Source organism: Hyperoodon ampullatus (assembly GCF_949752795.1).
Source record: "Hyperoodon ampullatus genome assembly, chromosome: 2".
Taxonomy (NCBI): Eukaryota; Metazoa; Chordata; class Mammalia; order Artiodactyla; family Ziphiidae; genus Hyperoodon; species Hyperoodon ampullatus.
The window spans coordinates 114388023-114408592 of record NC_136915.1 but is presented as its reverse complement, the minus strand read 5'-3'; the positions used below and the strand labels follow the sequence as shown (position 1 = coordinate 114408592).

Below are 20570 nucleotides of genomic sequence, written 5' to 3'. Positions count from 1 at the left end.
TGGAAAAGACATAAGACACTAAGTTTACACCTGAGGCTGATCCTTGGCACAGAGACAACCTACAGCAATCAAAATAACAAAAAACAGCAAACTGGACGGAGAATCTTTAATTTCCCGTTACCACATTATTCGACTCAAATGTCCAGTGTTCAACAAAAAAAATCACAAGGAATACAAAGACACAAGAAAGTATTGTCCATTCAAAGCAAAAAAATAATTCAGTAGAATCTGAACCTAAAACGGACTTAATGGCAGATACATTAGACAAAGACTTTTAAACAGCTGCCCTAATCATGCTCAAAGAACTAAAGGAAACTGTCATGAAAAAAACTTTCTTTCATGAGAAAGTCATGAAAATGATGTTGGAACAAAATGGAAATATCAGTAAAGAGATAGAAAGCCTAAAAAGAAACCAAAAAGGAATTCTGGAGCTGAAAAGTACAGTAATTGAAATGAAAAACTCACTAGATGGATTCAAAGGCAGGTTTGAGCAGGCAGAAGAAAGAAACAGTGAACTTGAAGATGAGGACAATGTAAATTATCAAGCCTGAGGAATAAGAAAAAGATTGAAGAAAAGAGAGCCCTAAGTGACCCGTGGGACACCATCAAGCAGAACAACCATATGCATTGTGGATGTTCCAGACAGAGAAGACAGATACAAAGAGGCAGAGAGAATGTTTAAAGAAATAATGGTTGAAAATTTCCAAAATTTTGTGAAAGATGTGAATATAAATATCCAGGAAGCTTCCCAAACTCCAAGTAAGATGAACTCAAAGAGACACATACCAAGACACGTTATAATCAGACTTTCAGAAGACAAAGAGCAAATCTTGGAAGCAGCACGAGACAAGCAAATCATAACATACAGTAGATCCTCAATAAGAAAGTTTGCAGATTCCTTATCAGAAATTTTGGAGGCCAGAAGACAGTGGGCCGATGTATGCAACGTGCTAAAAGGATTCCTGTATGTGGCAAAACTGTCCTTCAAAAGTGAGGAAGAAATCAAAACATTCCCAAATAAAAGATGAGGGAATTCTTGAGTACTAGACCTACCCTGCAGAAATGCTCAAGGGTCTCCTGCAAGTTGAAGTGAAAGGACACTAGACAGTACTTCATGCCATATGGATAAATAAAAAATCTTAATAAAGGTAAACACGTGGGCAATTATAAAAGCTAGAATTGTTGTTACAGTGGTTTGTAACTGTACTTTTTGTTTTCTACATAATTTAGGAGACTAATGCATTTAAAGGAATTATTTATTTTTTTGTGCACACAGTTATAAAGATTAACTTTGTGATACTGAAAGAGAGCTGTAAAGGAGCAGAGTTTTTATATGTTAATTGAAGTTAAGCTGCTATAAATAAAATTATAGTGTTATAACTTCAGAATGTTCAGTGTAATCCTCATGATAACCACAAATGCAATAGCTACAGACGTGTACAAAAGGAAATTAAGAAGGAATTTAAACACTTCACTCCAAAAAATTAAATACTATAGAAAACAGGAATTCAGGCAATGAGGGACAAAAAGCTATAGGGCATATTGAAAACAAATTGCACAATGACAGAGGAAACTCCCTCCTTATCAATAATTAATTTAAAGGCAAATAGATTAAACTCTCCAGAAGAGAATGGGATTCAACATCATTTATAATAAAAACACTCAGCAAAGTGGGTAAAGGAATGTACCTCAACATAATCAAGGCCATATATGACAAGCCAGCAGGTGGAAGTTTGAAAGCTTTTCCTTTAAGATCAAGAAGAAAACAACGATGCCCACTACTACCACCTCTATTCAACATAATACTGCAAGTCCTACCCAGAGCAGTTAGGCAAGAAAAAATAAATAAAAGGCATCCAGTTGAAAAAGAAGAAGTAAAACTGTCTCTATTTGCAGATGACATAATATTATATATAGAAAACTCTAAAGACTCCACCAAAAAACTTTTAAAACTTATAAATGAATTCAGTAAAGTTGCAGGAGGCAAAATCAAATATAAAAATTAGTTGCAGGGACTCCCCTGGTGGTCCAGTGGCTAAGACTCCATGTTCCCAATGCAGGGGGCCTGGGTTCAGTCCCTGGTTGGGGAACTAGACCCCACATGCCACAACTGAGTTCACATGCTGTGACTAACAATCCTGCATGCCGCAACTAAAGACCCCATATGCTGCCGACTAAAGATCCCACATGCCACAACTAAAGATCTCGCATGCTGCAACTAAAACCCAGCGCAGCCAAATTAAATAAATAAAAATATAAATAAATGAATAGTGAATAAAATAAAATGCATATTTTTTAAAAATAAGTTGCATTTCCATACGCTAATAACTATCAAAAATTTTTTTAAATCCTGTATGCAATAGCATCAAAAAGAATAAAATACCTAGGAATAAATTTAACCAAGGAGGTGAAAGCCCTCTACACTGACAACTGTAAGATACTGATGAGAGAACTTACAGAAGTCACAAATAAATGAAAAAATATTCTGTGCTCATGGATTTGAAGAGTTAATATTGTTTAAATGTCCATACTACCCAAAGCATCCTACAATTTCAGTGCAATAAAAATTAAATTCCAATGGCATTTTTCACAGAAATAGAACACATAATCCTAAAATTTTTGTGGAACCACAGAAGGCCTCAAATAGTCAAAGCAGTCTTGAGAAAGAAGAACAAAGTTGAAGGCATCACACTTCCTGATTTCAAACTATATTACAAAGCTGTAGTAATCTAAACAGTATGATATTGGCAGAAAAACAGATTCATAGATGAATGGAACAGAATAGAGAGCCCAGAAATAAACCCATGCATGTATGGCCAATTTATTATAGAGGAGCCAAGAATATACAATGGGGAAAGGGCAGTCTCTTCAATAAAGGGTGTGGATAAACTGGATAGCCACATGCAAATAACGAAGCTGGACCACTGTCTTTCAACATACACAGAAATCAACTTAAAGACTTGAATGTAAGACCTAAAACCATAAAACTCCTAGAAGAAAACAGAGGGTAAGCTCCTTGACGTCAGTCTTGGCAATGATATTTTTTTGGTTTTAACACCAGGAGGAAGGCACTAAAAGCAGAAATGAACAAGTGAGACTAGTCAAACTAAAATGTTCCTATACAGCAGTGAAAACCATAAACAAAATGAAAAGACAACCTCCAGAATGGGAGAAAATATTTGCAAAACTGATAAGGGGTTAATCTTCAAAGTATATAAGGAAATCATACAAGTCAGTTGCAAAAAAAATTCCAATTAAATATAGGCAGAGAATCTGAATATACGTCTTTTTTTATTCAATATTTATTTATTTATTTGGCTACACCAGGTCTTAGTTGCAGCAGGCAGGATCTTTAGTTGCGGCAGGCAAACTCTTACTTGCAGCATGTGGGATCTAGTTCCCTGACCAGGAATCAAACCTGGGCCCCCTGCATTGGGAATGTGGAGTCTTAGCCACTGGGCCATCAGGAAAGTCCCTGAATATATATCTTTTTAAAGAAGACATACAGGTGGCTAACAGGTACATAAAAAGGTGCTTAATGTCACTAATCATCAGGAAAATGCAGGTCAAAACCACTATCACCTCACACCCATTAGAATGGCTATTATCAAACAGACAAGAAGTAGGAAGTGTTAGGAAGTGAAAAAAAGGGAACCCTTGTGCACTGTTGGTGGGAATGTAAATTGGTGCGGCCACTATCAAAAACTGGAGGTTCCTCGGAAATTTAAAAATAGAACTGCCATACAGTCCAGCAATTCCATTTCTGGGTATTTATCTGAAGGAAGTGAAAACACTAACTCAAAAAGATATCTGTACTCCCATGTTCATTGCATGATTATTTACAGTAGCTAAGACATGGAAACAACCTAAGTATCCATCAGTGGATGAATGGATAAAGCAAATGTGTATATCTACAATGGAATATTATTCAGCCATAAAAATGAAGGAAGTACTGCCATTTGCAACAACATGAATGGGCCTTGAGGGCATTATGCTAAATGAGAGATCAAACAGGAAGACTAGTACCACATGACCTCACTCATGTGCAGAATCTTAAAAAAAACAACAACTGTTAGATACAAATTGGTGGTTGCCAGAGTTAGGGGTTTGGAGGCTTGGAAAAATGGGTGAAGGTGGTCCAAATAAAATAAGACATGAGGATGTAATGTGCAGCATGGTGGCTATAGTTAATAATAATACATTGTATAGTTGAAGCTTGCTAAAGAGTGAATCTTTTTTTTATATATATAAATTTATTTTATTTATTTTTATTTTATTTTATTTTCGGCTGCGTTGGGTCTTCGTTGCTGCGCACGGTCTTTTCTCTGGTTGCGGCGAGCAGGGGCCACTCTTCGTTGCGGTGCGTGGGCTTCTCATTCCGGTGGCTTCTCTTGTTGTGGAGCACGGGCTCTAGGCATGTGGGCTTCAGTAGTTGTGGCCCTCGGGCTCTAGAGCACAGGCTCAGTAGTTGTGGCACACGGGCTTTGTTGCTCCACGGCATGTGGGATCTTCCCGGACCAGGGCTCAAACCCGTGTCCCCTGCATTGGCAGGCAGATTCTTAACCACTGCGCCACCAGGGAAGCCCAAGAGAGTGAATCTTAAAGAGCTCATCACAAGAAAATAATTTGATACCATGTGTGGTGATGAATGTTAACTAGACTCATTGTGGTGATCATTTTGCAATATATACGTATAATGAATCATTATGTTATACCTGAAACTAATATAATATTATATGTCAATTGTACCTCAATTTTTAAAAAAGATTGGCAGAATAGATTAAAAACACATGATTCGGGCTTCCTTGGTGGCGCAGTGGTTGAGAGTCTGCCTGCCAGTGAAGGGGACACGGGTTCGTGCCCCGGTCCGGGAGGATCCCGCATGCCGCGGAGCGGCTGGGCCCGTGAGCCATGGCCGCTGAGCCTGTGCATCCGGAGCCTGTGTTCCGCAATGGGAGAGGCCACAGCAGTGAGAGGCCCGCATACCGCAAAAAAACAAAAAAAAACACATGATCCAACTATATACTGTGTATAAGAGACTCAACTGACATCCAAAGACACAAACAGGTTGAAAGTGAAAGTATGGGAAAAGATATTCCATGTAAATAGTAACCAAAAGAGAGCAGGAATGGCTAAAATAGACTTTAAACCCAAAAAGGTTACAAGAGACAAAGAAGGACATGTGTTTTTTAGAAAGCTTCGGCAAGAAGATACAAAAACTGTAAGCATTTACACACATAATGACAGAACCTCAAAATATATGTAGCAAAAACTGATAGAACTGAAGGGAGAAATAAACAATTCTGCAATAATAATTGGAGACTTCAATACCCCACTCAGTAATGAATACAACAAACAGAAAGATGATAAGTAAGGAACAGAGGACTTAGCACAATAAACCAACTAGATCTAAAAGATATTACAAACTACTCCACCCAACAACAACAGCATTTATATTCTTCTCAAGTGCACATGGGACATTTTCCAGGGTAAACTATATGTTAGGCACAAATTAAGTCTCAGTAGATTTTTTTTCTTTTCTTTTTTTTTTTTTTTGCAGTACGCGGGCCTCTCACTGTTGTGCCCTCTCCCGCTGCGGAGCACAGGCTCTGGACGCGCAGGCTCAGTGGCCATAGCCCACGGGCCCAGCCGCTCCGCGGCATGTGGGATCCTCCGGGACCAGGGCACGAACCCGTGTCCCCTGCATCGGCTGGCGGACTCTCAACCACTGCGCCACCAGGGAAACCCAAGTCTCAATAGATTTTAAAAGCCAGATATAGAAAGTATCTTTTCTGTCCACAATGGATGAAGTTGGAAATCAGTAACATAAAGGAAACTGGAAATTTTATGAAACTGGAAATTCACACACCAGTTAGAAAAGAAATCACAAAGGAAATTAGAAAATACTTAGATATGAATGAAAATGATAACACAACATACCAAAACTTATAGAATGCAGCAGTAGCTAAGTAGGAAATTTATAGCTATAAATGCTTACATTAAAAATCAAGAAAGAGGGCTTCCCTGGTGGCGCAGTGGTTGAGAGTCCGCCTGCCGATGCAGGGGACACGGGTTCGTGCCCCGGTCCGGGAAGATCCCACATGCCGCGGAGCGGCTGGGCCCGTGAGCCATGGCCGCTGAGCCTGTGCGTCCAGAGCCTGTGCTCCGCAACAGGAGAGGCCACAACAGTGAGAGGCCCGCGTACCACAAAAAAAAAAAAAAAAAATCAAGAAAGAGCTCAAATCAGCAACCTAACTTTACAACTTAATGACCTAGAAAAAGAACAAACTACACCTAAAGTTAACAAAAGGAAGGAAATAATATAGAGCAGAGGTAAATGAAATGGAGAATAGAAAAACAATAGAGAAAATCAGTGAAACCAAAAGTTGGTTCTTCAAAAAGATTAGCATAGTCAACAAATGTTGGGACTTCCCTGGTGGTGCAGCGGTTAAGAATCTGCCTGTCAATGCAGGGGACACGGGTTTGAGCCCTGGGCTGGGAAGATCCCACATGCCATGGAGCAGCTAAGCCCATGCACCACAACTACTGAGCCTGTGCTCGAGAGCGCGCAAGCCACAACTACTGAAGCCCGTGCACTGCAATGAAGAGTAGCCCCCATTCGCCGCAACTAGAGAAAGCCCACGCACAGCAACAAAGACCCAACGCAGCCAAAAATTAATTAATTAAAAAAGAAGAGAATCCACCTTACAATGCAGGAGATGCGGGTTGGGGAACTAAGCTCCCATGTGCCACAGCGAAGACCATGTGTGTTGCAACTAAGACCCAACTCAACCAAAAAAATAAAAGAAACAAGAAAGAAAATTTTTTTTAAAAAAAGCTAGATGGACAAAGAAAAAAGCACCCAAATTACTAAACTCAGAAATGAAATGAGGGACTTTCCTGGTGGTGCAGTGGGTAAGACTCCGTGCTCCCAGTGCAGAGGGCCTGGGTTCTATCCCTGGTTGGGGAACTGGATCCCGCATGCTGCAACTGAAAGATCCCACATGCTGCAACTAGGACACAGAGCGGCCAAATAAATAAATAAATGTTTTTTTTTAAAAATGAGATGAAAGTGGGGACATTACTACCAATTCTGCAGAAATGAAAAAGATTATAAGAGAGTACTATGAACAGATGTACACCAAAAAATTGGATAATCTTGTTGAAATGGACAAATTTCTAGAAACACAAAACCTACTAAGACTAAATCATGAAGAAATAAAAAATCTGAATAGACCTATAACTAGTAAGGATATTGAATCAGTAATCAGAAATCTCCCAACAAAGAAAAGCCCTTGACTTGATGGTTTTACTGGTAAATTCTACCAAATTAATACCAACCCATCTCAAACTTTTCCAAAAAATTGAAGAGAAGGAAACACCTCCTTACTCACTGTATGAAGCCAGCATAACCCTGATACCAAAGCTTGGTGAAGACCCTACAAGAAAACTGGATACCAATACCTCTTAGGAACATTGATGCAAAAGTCCTCAACAAAATACTAGCAAACAGAATTCAACAGCATATTAAAAGGATTATGCACAATGACCAGGTGGGATTTAATCCTGGAAGGCAAAGATGGTTCAGCATGTGAAAATTGATCAGTGTGATACACTACATCAATAAAATGAAGGGGAAAAGAAATCACATGGTCATCTCAATTGATGTAGAAAAAGCATTTGACAAAATTCAACACCCTTTTATGATAAATGTACTCAACAAGGGCTTCCCTGGTGGCACAGTGCTTAAGAATCCACCTGCCAGTTCAGGGGACACGGGATCGAGCCCTGGTCCAGGAACATTGCACATGCCACAGAGAAACTGTGTGCCACGACTACTGAGTCTGTGCTCTAGAGCCCACGCGCCACAACTACTGACGCCCGCATGCCTAGGGCTCGTGCTCCACAACAAGAGAAGCCACCACATTGAGAAGCCCACACGCCGCAACGAAGAGTAACCCCCATTCACTGCAACTAGAGAAAGCCAACGCACAGCAACAAAGACCCAACACAGCCAAAAATAAATATAAATGAAATAAATAAAATTTTTTAAAGTACTCAGGAATAGAAGGACTACCTGAACATAATAAAAGCCATATATGAAAACCCACAGCAAACATAATACTCAATGGTGAAAGACTGAAAGCTTTTTCTCTATGATCAGGGAGAAGACAAGGATGCCCACTTTCCTCACTTCTATTCAAAATAATATTGGAAGTTCTAGCCAGAAAAATTAGACAAAGAGATATAAAAGGCATCCAAATTGGAAAAGAAGAATAAAATTTTCTCTATTTGTATATTGTACAGTCTCTTGCAGTTGGGTTTCTGTATACAGTGGGCAATCTGAAAAGGAAATTACAAAACCAGTTCCATTTGCAGTATCATGAAAAAGAATGAAGTACTTAGGAATTAACTTAATGAGTTGAAAGAATTGTACAATGAAAGCTATAAAACATTGCTAAAAGAAATTAAAGATATAAATGAATGGTAACACATCCCATGTTCATAGATTAGAAGATTTAATATTGCTAAAATGTCAGTACTGCCCAAAGTGATCTACAGATTCAATGCAATCCCTATCAGAATCCCAAAGACTTCTTTTTTTTTTTTCAGAAGTAGAAAACCCATCTTAAAATTCATATAGAATCTCAAGGGACCCCCCCCAAATAACCAAAACAATCCTAAAAAAGAACAAAACTGGAGGACTCACACTTTTTTATTTCAAAACTTACTACAAAGTTATAGTAATCAAAGCAGTATGGTATAGGCATAAGACAGACACATAGACCCATGAAACAGAGTAGAGAACCTTGAAATAAACCTTCACATATTTGGTCAAATGATTGTTTTTACAAGTGTGCCAACACCATTCAATGGAAAAGGGATATAGTCTTTTCAGCAAATGGTGCTAGGAAAACTGAATATCCACATGCAAAAGTATGAAGTTGGTCCCTTACCAAACACCGTATACAAAAATTAATTCAAATCAGTCAAGGACCTAAATGTAAGACCAATAAATGTAAGACCTAAATGTAAACCAATAAAAGTTGAAGAAGAAAACATAGAACAGAAGTTTCACAGCAGTGGACTTGGCAGTAATTTCTTGGATACGACACCAAAGGCACAGGTAACCAAAGAAAAAATAGACAAATTGGACTTCATAAAAAATTTTAAATCAAAAGACACTATTCCAGGCTTCCCTTGTGGCGCAGTGGTTAAGAATCCACCTGCCAGTGCAGGAGACACAGTTTCGAGCCCTGGTCCAGGAAGATCCCACATGCCGCGGAGCAGCTAAGCCCGTGCACCACAACTGCTGAGCCTGAGCTCTAGAGCCCACAAGCCACAACTACTGAGCCCGTGTGCCTAGAGCCCATGCTCTGCAACAAGAGAAGCCACCGCAATGAGAAGCCCACGCACCGCAATGAAGAGTAGCCCCCGTTCACCCCAACTAGAGAAAAGCCCGCACGCAACAACGAAGACCCAACACAGCCATAAATAAATAAATAAATTTATTTTTTATAAAAAGAAGACACGATTCCCAGAGTAAAAAGGCAGCCCACAGAATGGGAGAAAATATTTGCAAGTCATATATCTTATAAGGTATTAATATCCAGAATATATAGAGAACCCCTGAAACTCAACAACAAAAGGACAGCCCAATTCAGAATGGACAAAGGACTTGAATATACATTTCTCCAAAGATTGTACAAGTGGCCAATAAGCAAATAAAAAGATGCTCAACATCACTAATCATTAAGGAAATGCAAATCAAAACTATGAGATACCACTTCACACCCTCAGAATGGCTACCGTGAAAATAACAGAAAACAGTAAGTGTTGACGAAGATGTGGAGAAAGAGGAACCCTTTTGCTCTCTTGGGAATCTAAAAATGGTATAGCCACAGTGGAAAAGGGTAAGGAGGTTCCTCAAAAAATTAAAAATAAAATTACCCTATGATCCAGCAATTCAGCTTCTGAGTATATACCCAAAAGAATTGAATGCAGGTTCTCAGAGAGATATTTGCATCCCCATAATTTAATTTTTATTTATTTTTGGCTGGGTCGGTCTTAGTTGCAGCACATGGGATCTTTTGTTGCGGCACGGAGGCTCTTCATTGTGGTGCACAAGCGTCTCTCTAGTTGCGGCACGTGGGCTCCAGAGTGTGTGGCTCTGTAGTTGCAGCACGCAGGCTCTTCAGTTGTGGTGCATGGGCTTAGTTGCCCTGTGACATGTGGGGATCTTAGTTCCCTGACCAGGGATCATACCTGCGTCCCCTGCATTGGAAAGCAGATTCTCAACCACTGGACCACCAGGGAATTCCTTTTTTAAAAATATATATATATATATATTTATTTGTTTGTTTGTTTGTTTGTTTGTTTATTTAGGCTGCTGACCAGGGATCAAACCTGCATCCCCTGCATTGGAAGGCAGATTCTCAACCACTGGACCACCAGGGAACTCCTTTTTTAAAAAGAAATATTTATTTATTTATTTATTTATTTATTTATTTAGGCTACACCGGGTCTTAGTTGCAGCATGTGGGATCTTCGTTGTGGCATATTTAGTTGCAGCATGTGGGATCTTAGTTGCAGCATGCATGTGGGATCTAGTTCCCTGACCAGTGATTGAACCTGCACCCCCTGCATTGGGAGTGCAGAGTCTTACCCACTGGACTACCAGGGTAGTCTCTGCACCCCCATATTTTATTAACATTATTCATAGTAGCTAAAATATGGAGGCAACCCAGGTGTCCATAATAGATGAAGGAATAAGGAAAATGTGGTTTTTACATACAATGGAATTATTATTCAGCCTTTAAAAGGAAGTTTTGCAGTGTGCTACAACATGGATGAACCTTGAGGACATTATGCTAAGTGAAATAATCCAGTCACAAAATGAAATATACTACTGTATGATTCCACTTATATGAGATACTTACGAGTAGTCAAAATCATAGAGACAGTAGAATGGTGGTTGTATGGGGCTGAAGGAAAGAGGGGTTGGGACTTATTGTTTAATAGGTATAGAGTTTCAGTTTTACAAGATGAAAAGAGTTACGGGATTGTATGGTGGAGATAACTACACAACAATGTGGATGTTCCCTTTTTTTTTTTTTTTTTTTTTTGGCCATACTACACATGGCATGTGGGATCTTAGTTTCCCGACCAGGGATTAAACACACACCCCCTGCAATGGACGCGCAGAATCTTTTTTTTTTTTTTTTTTTTTTTTTGCGGTATGTGGGCCTCTCACTGTTGTGGCCTCTCCCGTTGCGGAGCACAGGCTCCGGACACGCAGGCTCAACGGCCATGGCTCACGGGCCAAGCCGCTCCGCGGCATGTGGGATCCCCCCAGACCGGGGCACGAACCCGCGTCCCCTGCATCGGCAGGCGGACTCTCAACCACTGCGCCACCAGGGAAGCCCTGCGCAGAATCTTGACCACTGGCCCACCGGGGAAGTACAATGTGGATGTTCTTAATACCACTAAACTGTACATTTTTTAATGGTTAAGATTATAAACTTTGTTACATGTGTTTTAACATAGTTAAAGAAAAATAGAATAATATGAACAACTTTCTATAAGGATGTCCACTATCACCACTTCTGTTTCACTTCATGAAACATTAGTCACCTAGGAATAGATTTAATGAAAGTTTGTAGACCTCTATACTGAAAACCACCAAACATTATTGGGAAAAAGGACAATTAATGGAGAAATATGCCATATTTATGGGTTAGAAATCTCAATATTTTTGAGATGTCAGATCTTACCAACTTGATCTATAAATTCAAATCCAATCAAAATCCAATTTTTATGGAAATTGACTGGCTGATTCTGAAACATATATCTAATTGCAAAAGACCTAAAAAAGGTAAGATAATCCTGAAGAAAAAATTTAAGGACTTAAACTACCAATTTCAAGACTTACTGTAAAGATACACTAATTAAAACAGTACATACTTGCTTGAGCTAGATTAATAGACAAATGGAATAGAACACAGAGTCCGGGCAAAGACCCATAAATGTACTGTCACCTGATTTTATGACTAAGGTTTCACTGTGAATCAACGAGGAAAGGATGGGGACTTCCCTGGTGGTTCAGTGGTTAAGAACCCGCCTTCCAATGCAGGGGACATGGGTTCGATCCCTGGTCGGGGAACTAAGATCCCGCATGCTGCAAGGGCACCTAAGCCCACGTACCACAGCTGCTGAGCCCGTGCACTCAGGAGCCTGTGCACCACAACTAGAGAACCCACATGCTGCAATTACTGAGCCAGTGCGCCACAACTATTGAGCCCACACACTCTGGAGCCCATGTGCCACAACTAGAGAGAAGCCCGCGTGCTGCAATGAAAGTTCCCACATGCCACAACGAAGATCCCACCTGCTGCAACTAAGACCCGACACAGCCAAATAAATAAATTTTTTTTTAAATGAGGAAAAGGATGGTTTTTAAATAAGTGGTGCTGAGTCAGTACGCTCCTACATCAGTCCACACACACAAATTAATCTAAGATGAATCTTAGACCTGAATATCACCATTGAAACAATCACCTTTCTAGATGGAAAAATGGGAGAATATTTTTTATTGATTTTTTATTGAAGGATAGTTGAATTACCTATACACTGCTGTACAGCAAAGTGACTCAGTTGTACATATATATACATTATTTTTCATATTCTTTTGTTATGGTTTATGACAGGGTATTGAATATAGTTCCCTGTGCTGTACAGTAGGACCTCATTGTTTATCCATTCTATATATACCAGTTTGTATCTCCTAATCCCAAACTCCCAGTCCAACCCTCTTCAATCAGCTCCCTTGCCCCTTGGCAACCATCAGTCTATTCTCTGTGTCCCTGACTCTGTTTCTTAGATAGGTTCATTTGTGTCATATTTTAGATTCCACATATAAGTGATATATGGTATTTGTTTTTATCTTTCTGACTTACTTCACTTAGTATGATAATCTCTAGTTGCATCCACGTTGCTGCAAATGGCATTATTTCATTCTTTTTTATGGCTGAGTAGTATTCCATTGCATATATGTACCACATCTTCTTTATCCATTCATCTGTCAGTGGACATTTAGGTTGTTTCCATGTCTTGGCCATTGTTAATAGTGCTGCTGTGAACATAGGGGTATATATATATCTTTTTCTTTTTTTTTTTTTTTTGGCTGTGTTGGGTCTTCGTTGCGCACAGGCTTTCTCTAGTTGCGGCGAGTGGGGGCTACTCTTCGTTAAGGTGTGCAGGCTTCTCATTGCAGTGGCTTCTCTTGTGGTGGAGCACGGGCTCTAGGTGTGTGGGCTTCAGTAGTTGTGGCTCACGGGCTCTAGAGCAGAGGCTCAGTAGTTGTGGCACACGGGCTTAGTTGCTCCGCAGCATGTGAGGTCTTCCTGGACCAGGGCTTGAACCCGTGTCCCCGAATTGGCAGGCAGATTCTCAACCACTGCGCCACTAGGGAAGTCCTTAATCCCCTGATTTTTAATGCAACTTAATTGCTATATGACTGTGAACAAACTCTGTAATATACAAATACCTCATGTATAAATAGGGATTATAATACCTATCTCATAAGGTTGTTCTGAGAATTAAGGAGATAACCTGTTATGATTGGGACACAGTGGTTAAGACTTTGAAGCCAGCCTGCCTTAATTTGAAACTTGATTCCCCCAGTTGTTAGCTGTGTGACTTTGGGCAAATTTCTTACATTCACTGTTCATCAGCTTCTTCATTTAGAAAATGGGGGTTATAATACTACCTTTTTAAATATAGTTGTTAGGAGGACTAAATAATTTATAACTAATATAACAAGCACTCTGAAAGACAAATATAAGACATGACGCCATAAAACTCCTCAAAGAGAATGTAGGCAAAACATTCTCTGACATAAATTGTAGCAATGTTTTCTTAAGTCAGTCTCTCAAGGCAATAGAAGTAAAAGCAAAAATAAACAAATGGGACCTAATCAGACTTATAAGTTTTTGCACAGCAAAGGAAACCATAAACAAAATGAAAAGATAAACTACAGATTGGGAGAAAATACTTGCAAACGATGCAGCCAACAAGGGCTTTGTTTCCAAAATATACACACAGCTCATACAACTCAGTAACAAAAAAACAACCCAATCAAAAAATGGGCAGGGGCTTCCCTGGTGGCGCAGTGGTTGGGAGTCCGCCTGCCGATGCAGGGGACACGAGTTCGTGCCCCGGTCCGGGAAGATCCCACATGCCGCGGAGCGGCTGGGCCCATGAGCCATGGCCGCTGGGCCTGTGCGTCCGGAGCCTGTGCTCCGCGGCAGGAGAGGCCACAGCAGTGAGAGGCCAGCGTAACGCAAAAAAAAAAAAAAATAATGGGCAGAAGACCTAAATAGACATTTCTCCAAAGAAGACATACAGATGGCCAATAGGCATATGAAAAGATGCTCAATATTGCTAATTATTAGAGAAATGCAAATCAAAACTACAACAAGGTATCACCTCACACCAGTCAGAATGGCCATCATTAAGTCTACCAATAACAAATGCTGGACAGGGTGTGGCGAAAGGGGGACCCTCTTACACTGTTGGTAGGAATGTAAATTGATGCAGCCACTGTGGAAAACGGTATGGAGGTTCCTTAAAAAACTAGATGTGATCCGGCAATCCCACTCCTGGGCATATATCTGGAAAAAACACTAATTCCAAGATGCATGCACCTTAATGTTCATAACAGCATTATTTATAGTAGCCAAGACATGGAAGCCACCTAAGTGTCCATCAAGAAATGAATGGATAAAGAATATGTGGGGTATATATATACACTACTCAGACATAAAAAAGAATGAAATAATGCCATTTACAGCAACATGGATGGTCCTAGAGATTATCATACTAAGTGAAGTAAGTCAGAAAGAGAAAGACAAATACCATATGATATCACTTATATGTGGAATCTAAAATGTACAAATGAACTTATTTACAAAATAGAAACAGACTCACAGACATAGAAAAACTTATGGTTTCCAAAGGGGAAAGGGGGTGGGGGAGGGATAAATTAGGATTTGGGGATTAGCAGATACAAACTACTATATATAAAATAGATAAACAACAAGGTCCTACTGTATAGCACAGGAGACTATATTCAATATCCTGTAATAAACTATAATGGAAAAGAATATTAAAAAAACAAGCACTCAATAAATGTTAGCTGTAATTATATGTTATTATATAAAGCATCTAGAACAAACAGTACATGAATGCTCATTAATAACACAGGTAAAGTAGAACAAAAGAGACCCTCATGTATAGGTTAGAAAGATGGAGATTAGTAGGAACTAGAAGATTTTTATAGGTAGCCCATAGAAAATAATTTTAATTTGTTCAGTAAGTAGACTAAAGCCATGTGTTAGAAGGAATTTGAATACCAAGCAGGAGAAGTTAAGACCTTTGACAACATAAAACATGTTTTCCAGAAAACTGATTTAGGACGGTTAGTCTGTCAGTATTGTATGGGCTAGATAGAAGAAAAGAGAGATTAAAGGTGGAGTGATTGGCCAGGAGACTTGAGTAATTGGATACAGAAACAAAGGCAAATTTGTAATCAGTATACCAACTTTTCTGGGTTTTGGGCATGGTATTATGAATCTCTGCCTTTAACTCATTCCTTTCTCTATAGGTCTGTTAATGGAGTATACCGGATTGGACTATATGCTCTTAAAGATATGCCAGCTGGTACTGAACTCACTTATGATTACAACTTTCATTCCTTCAATGTTGAAAAACAGGTAAGAATGATAAATTCAAAAGAGTGTATGACCTTTGTCACAGTACTCTGTATAACATGGGCCTTCAGTGAACATTACTGATTGTAGCCACTAAGAAGTACATTGGAGAAGACAGTTTTTCACTCTTTACTCCACTTATCTAGGATACATAGGTCACAGTTATTCTTTCAGAACTGTGTAGAAGAGACTGCTCAGTCATCTTTTGTCTCCAGTCAGTTCTTAATGTTTCTGGTGAAGTTTTCCCAAAATTTAATCTTTCCTTTCTACTACAGTAGAAACCCATTTATTTTATTCTCAATCAGTTATGTTCCTCTATATGAAAATTTCTTGACTCAAACTTATTGTTGGGTGTCCAGATGCTCAGGCATTCTATTTGAACTTTTAAATGAGACTGCAGGCTAAAAGCATTATTCTCTTTCCCTTCAAAGCAACTGTGTAAGTGCGGCTTTGAGAAATGTCGAGGAATCATTGGAGGCAAGAGTCAACGTATGAATGGACTCACCAGCAACAAAAGTAGCCAGCCAGTGACCACACATAAAAAGTCTGGACGGTCAAAAGAGAAGAGGAAGTCTAAGCACAAGCTGAAGAAAAGGGTGAATAATAATCTCATGGTTTTCCCCAAATAGCTGCTTAGAGGCAATTATTGAAATAAGGGAAATACCAAAGGGTGGCATCTTTAGAGTTGTTTTAATATTCTTTGAGGTGATTTATGATTTATCTTGTTTTTCCTGCAATCTGGTCCATCTGTTTTTTAGAGAGGCCACCTCTCTGAGGAACCCAGTGAAAACATCAACACTCCAACAAGATTGACCCCCCAATTACAAATGAAGCCAATGTCCAATCGGGAGAGGTAAAAAGGAGATTTGCTTACCTAAACTCTTTAAATTATGTGACTTGCTTGACAATTTAAAAATTATTAAACATCTGTATAGTTGAGACATTTCTTTTGTGCAGGAAGGCTTTAAACAAGGATTCAGGGGTGAACTTGGGTGGGGGGAAAAAGTATTTTTTCCCTAATTTCTAACTGCAATTTAGCATTTCCTTCAAATGTGACTGTAAGCAAAAGAAAAACATGTGTATATGTGTGTGTGTGTATAGTAGTTGCAGTTTCCATGAGTTTGTCACCAATATTTACACTTTCATATCATGTTATAGGTATTACAGATATCTCAAAATATCATTTACATTCACTTCCATCTTAAAATTACTATGGTTGTTAAACCCAGCACTAGATCTTGTCATGTGTTAAAAATTAAGGTTCATCTCTATATCAAAATTTCAGGGTTTTTGTTTAATATTCTGAAAACTGTATATCAGTTCATTCAGTTTCCTTTTAATCCTGTGTACTAAAAGTTACTTAACATTCATTTATATATTTATTTATATATTTATTTATTTATTTATTTTTGGCTGCATTGGGTCTTTGTTGCTGAAAGCAGGCTTTCTTTGGTTGCAGCGAGTGGGAGCTACTCTTTGTTGCAGTGCATGGGCTCTAGGCGCACGGGCTTCAGTAGTTGTGGCACACAGGCTCAGTAGTTGTGGCTCCCGGGCTCTAGAGCACAGGCTCAGTAGTTGTGGCACACAGGCTTAGTTGCTCCACAGCATGTGGGATCTTCCCAGACCAGGGCTCAAACCCGTGTCCCCTGCATTGGCAGGCGGATTCTTAACCACTTCACCACCAGGGAAGTCCCTAAAGTTACTTAAAATTTTAAACACTTTTAATTAACATTGTTCAGAGGAGGGTTATGTGGGCTTCACCAAACTGCCAAAGGAATGAATGCCACAGAAAAGGTTAAGAATCCCTGTTTTGTTGATAAATTAACAGAGCAATAAAAAAAAGGATCTTTAATGGTCATCTTTGCTTTTCCCTATATTGAGATAATATTTGTCCGTGTCAGAGAGAAGTAAATATGTATGTCCTATTTTTCAAATTGTCTTGGGACATTTCCTACATCTTCCCTAACTACACACTCCAATATCTTAGAAAATTCATCCTTATTTATAACTTTCCTAAATTTTAGCCCCTTTCATTCTGTTTCACTTTGAATCATAGAAATTTTAAACTTCAGTAAAACAGAGAAGTCCAGTGGTTCTCTACTTCGGCTCCATAGTGGCTTAGGGAGCTTTTTAAAACTCCTGATGGGGCTTCCCTGGTGGCGCAGTGGTTGAGAGTCTGCCTGCCGATGCAGGGGACACGGGTTTGCCCCGGTCTAGGAAGATCCCACATGCCGTGGAGCGGCTGGGCCCGTGAGCCATGGCCGCTGAGCCTGTGCGTCTGGAGCCTTGCTCCACAACGGGAGAGGCCACAACAGTGAGAGGCCCGTGTACCGCCAAAAAAAAAAAAAAAAAAAAAAAAACCTCCTGATACCCAGGCCACACTCCAAAACACTCACATCAGAATTTTCAGAGGTGGAACCCAGGTATCAGTAGTTTATAAAGCTCCCCAAGTGATCTCAATGTGCAGCCAAAGTCAGGAACTATAAAATTAGTCTAATCTCCATTTACTGAGGCACATAGTTTGAGACTTATTCAAGGTCACATCTGTTTATATGTGCGCTAGGGTGAAAATCAAATTATGGAATCATCAAAACTGTGTAGGGTTAATCAAGTTACATATAACTCATTTAACTTTAGAGATCCATGTAGTGGCACTGTACCTAACATGGTTTGCCCAGTGCATATCCATCTTAAATATCTATGCCTTTATCTGCCACTCCAGTTCTCCTGGTTATAGCTGATCCTAAGCCTATACTTCATCTTGGCAACTTTCTTTAGAATTTGTAAAAATCTTCCGTAAAGCTCTGCCTTCAAGTCAGCCCGCTTCAGTTGCCAAAATTGTTGCAGCTTTTAGGTGGTATTTGTCAGATATTTGTAAATATTACAGAGAAATGTTTTGTGTTATGTGAAATAAATCAAGATTCAAAACTGAATAATGTTTCTCCATATGTAATTCTCTTTATAATAGCTGATTTCACTGATAAGTATTCATTTATGTCATCATAACAGTGGCTTACATAAAGTAGACATTAATAAGTGCTTATTGAATTGATAAATAAAGGAGCTCCTTCCTTACAGAAACTTCGTATTAAAGCATCATGTGTTCTTGGTCCGAAACTGGGAGAAGATTCGGCAGAAACAGGAGGAAGTAAAGCACACCAGTGATAATATTCATTCAGCATCATTATATACCCGTTGGAATGGCATCTGCCGAGATGACGGGAACATTAAGTCTGGTAAGGACTGAGAAACATTCTTGTTAATTCCATAAGGTTGCCTCAAAAGTGATTATTTTTCTTATTTTCAAACGGTCTATTCAAAGATTCTGTTTAGTCTGGACCAAAAAAGTTAAGATCCAAACATACAAGGATCAGTCAGCAATAACCTATCCATCCCAGCTCTTCAACTTCCTTGTCTCTACTCTAAGGAACAGGAAGAAACCCCCTCCCACCAGCCTCCCAAACATCATCTACACCCTGAAAGTTACTAGACATGAGATAGGTAGTGGGTCCTCTGTGTTCCACCAGGGAATTCCCTGCTTCTACTTTTTGAGGGAAAGAAGGAAAGGATAAAAGAAGAACATGAGGGGAATTCCCTGGTGGTCCAGTGGTTAGGACTCGGCACTTGCACTGCCGGGGCCCCGGTTCAATCCCTGGTTGGGGAACTAAGATCCTGCAAGCCGAGAGGTGCGGCAAAAAAAAAGTAGAAGCAGTCTGCATGGCGTATGAGGCAACATGCTGAGTGAGAACTAGATCCATTTAGAAATTTGCCCAGAATCTTATATCTTCTCAGTGATTTGATTGGCATAAATTCTCTGATCTTATATTCCAATTAGTTCAAATCTTCTGATAATAGCAGTAATTATTTCCTGAGTAATTTTTATAGGTCAGGCACTGAGCTAAAACACATTAAAGCGTTATCACATTTGATCTACACAGATTACCTCTTGAGGGAAGTACAGGCATACCTCATTTTATTGCGCTTACTTTATTGCACTTTGCAGATACTGTGTTTTCTACAAATAGAAAGTTTTGTGGCATCCCTGCTAGGAGCAATCTGCCATGCCATTTTTCCAAGGGCATTCTCTCACTTCTTGTCTCTGTGTCACATTTTGGTAATTCTCACAATATTTCAAACTTTTTCATTATTATATTTGTTATGGTGATCTGTGATCAGTGATCACTGATGTTACTCTTGTAATTGTTTTGGGGAGCCTCAAACCATGCCCATATAAGACGGTAAACTTAATAAATGCTGTATGTGCTCTGACTGCTCTACCAGCCAGCCATTCCCTGCCCACCCCGTCTCCCACCCCCCCACCCAACGCCCCGTCTCTCTCCCTTTCCTCAGGCCTCCCTATCCCCTGAGACACAGCAATATTGAAATTAGGCCAACTAATAACCCTACAGTGGCCTCTAAGAGTTCAAGTGAAAGGAAGAGTCGCACGTCTCTCACTTTAAATCAAAAGCTAGAAATGATTAAGCTTAGTGAGGAAGGCAACGCCTTAAGCCGAGACAGGCTGAAAGCTAGACCTCTTGCGCCAAACAGTTAGCCAAGCTGTGAATGAAAAGGAAAAGTTCTTGAAGGAAATTAAAAGTGCTACTCCAGTGAACACACAAGTGATAAGAAAGTAGAACAGCCCTAATGCTGACATGGAGAAAGTCTGAGTGGTCTGGATAGAAGGTCAAACCAGCCACAACATTCCCATAAGCCAAAGTCTAATCCAGAGCAAGGCCCTAACTCTCTTCAGTTCTGTGAAGGCTGAGAGATGTGAAGCAGTTGCAGAAAAAAAACTTGAAG

General features: G+C 39.6%; 1 protein-coding gene across 2 annotated transcripts in view; it reads left to right on the top strand.

Annotated features, from left to right (window-relative positions):
• The window catches only part of ASH1L (ASH1 like histone lysine methyltransferase), a gene marked incomplete at both ends in the record, with an annotated part of 186232 nt that overhangs the window by 151661 nt on the left and 14001 nt on the right, over positions 1–20570 (top strand). For both annotated transcript variants that reach the window (XM_079698474.1, XM_079698473.1), the window contains 4 exons: positions 15665–15773; positions 16202–16366; positions 16529–16623; positions 18849–19006. In XM_079698474.1, coding sequence (XP_079554600.1) covers positions 15665–15773; positions 16202–16366; positions 16529–16623; positions 18849–19006 — 527 coding nt within the window. The remainder of the gene's footprint in view (positions 1–15664; positions 15774–16201; positions 16367–16528; positions 16624–18848; positions 19007–20570) is intronic.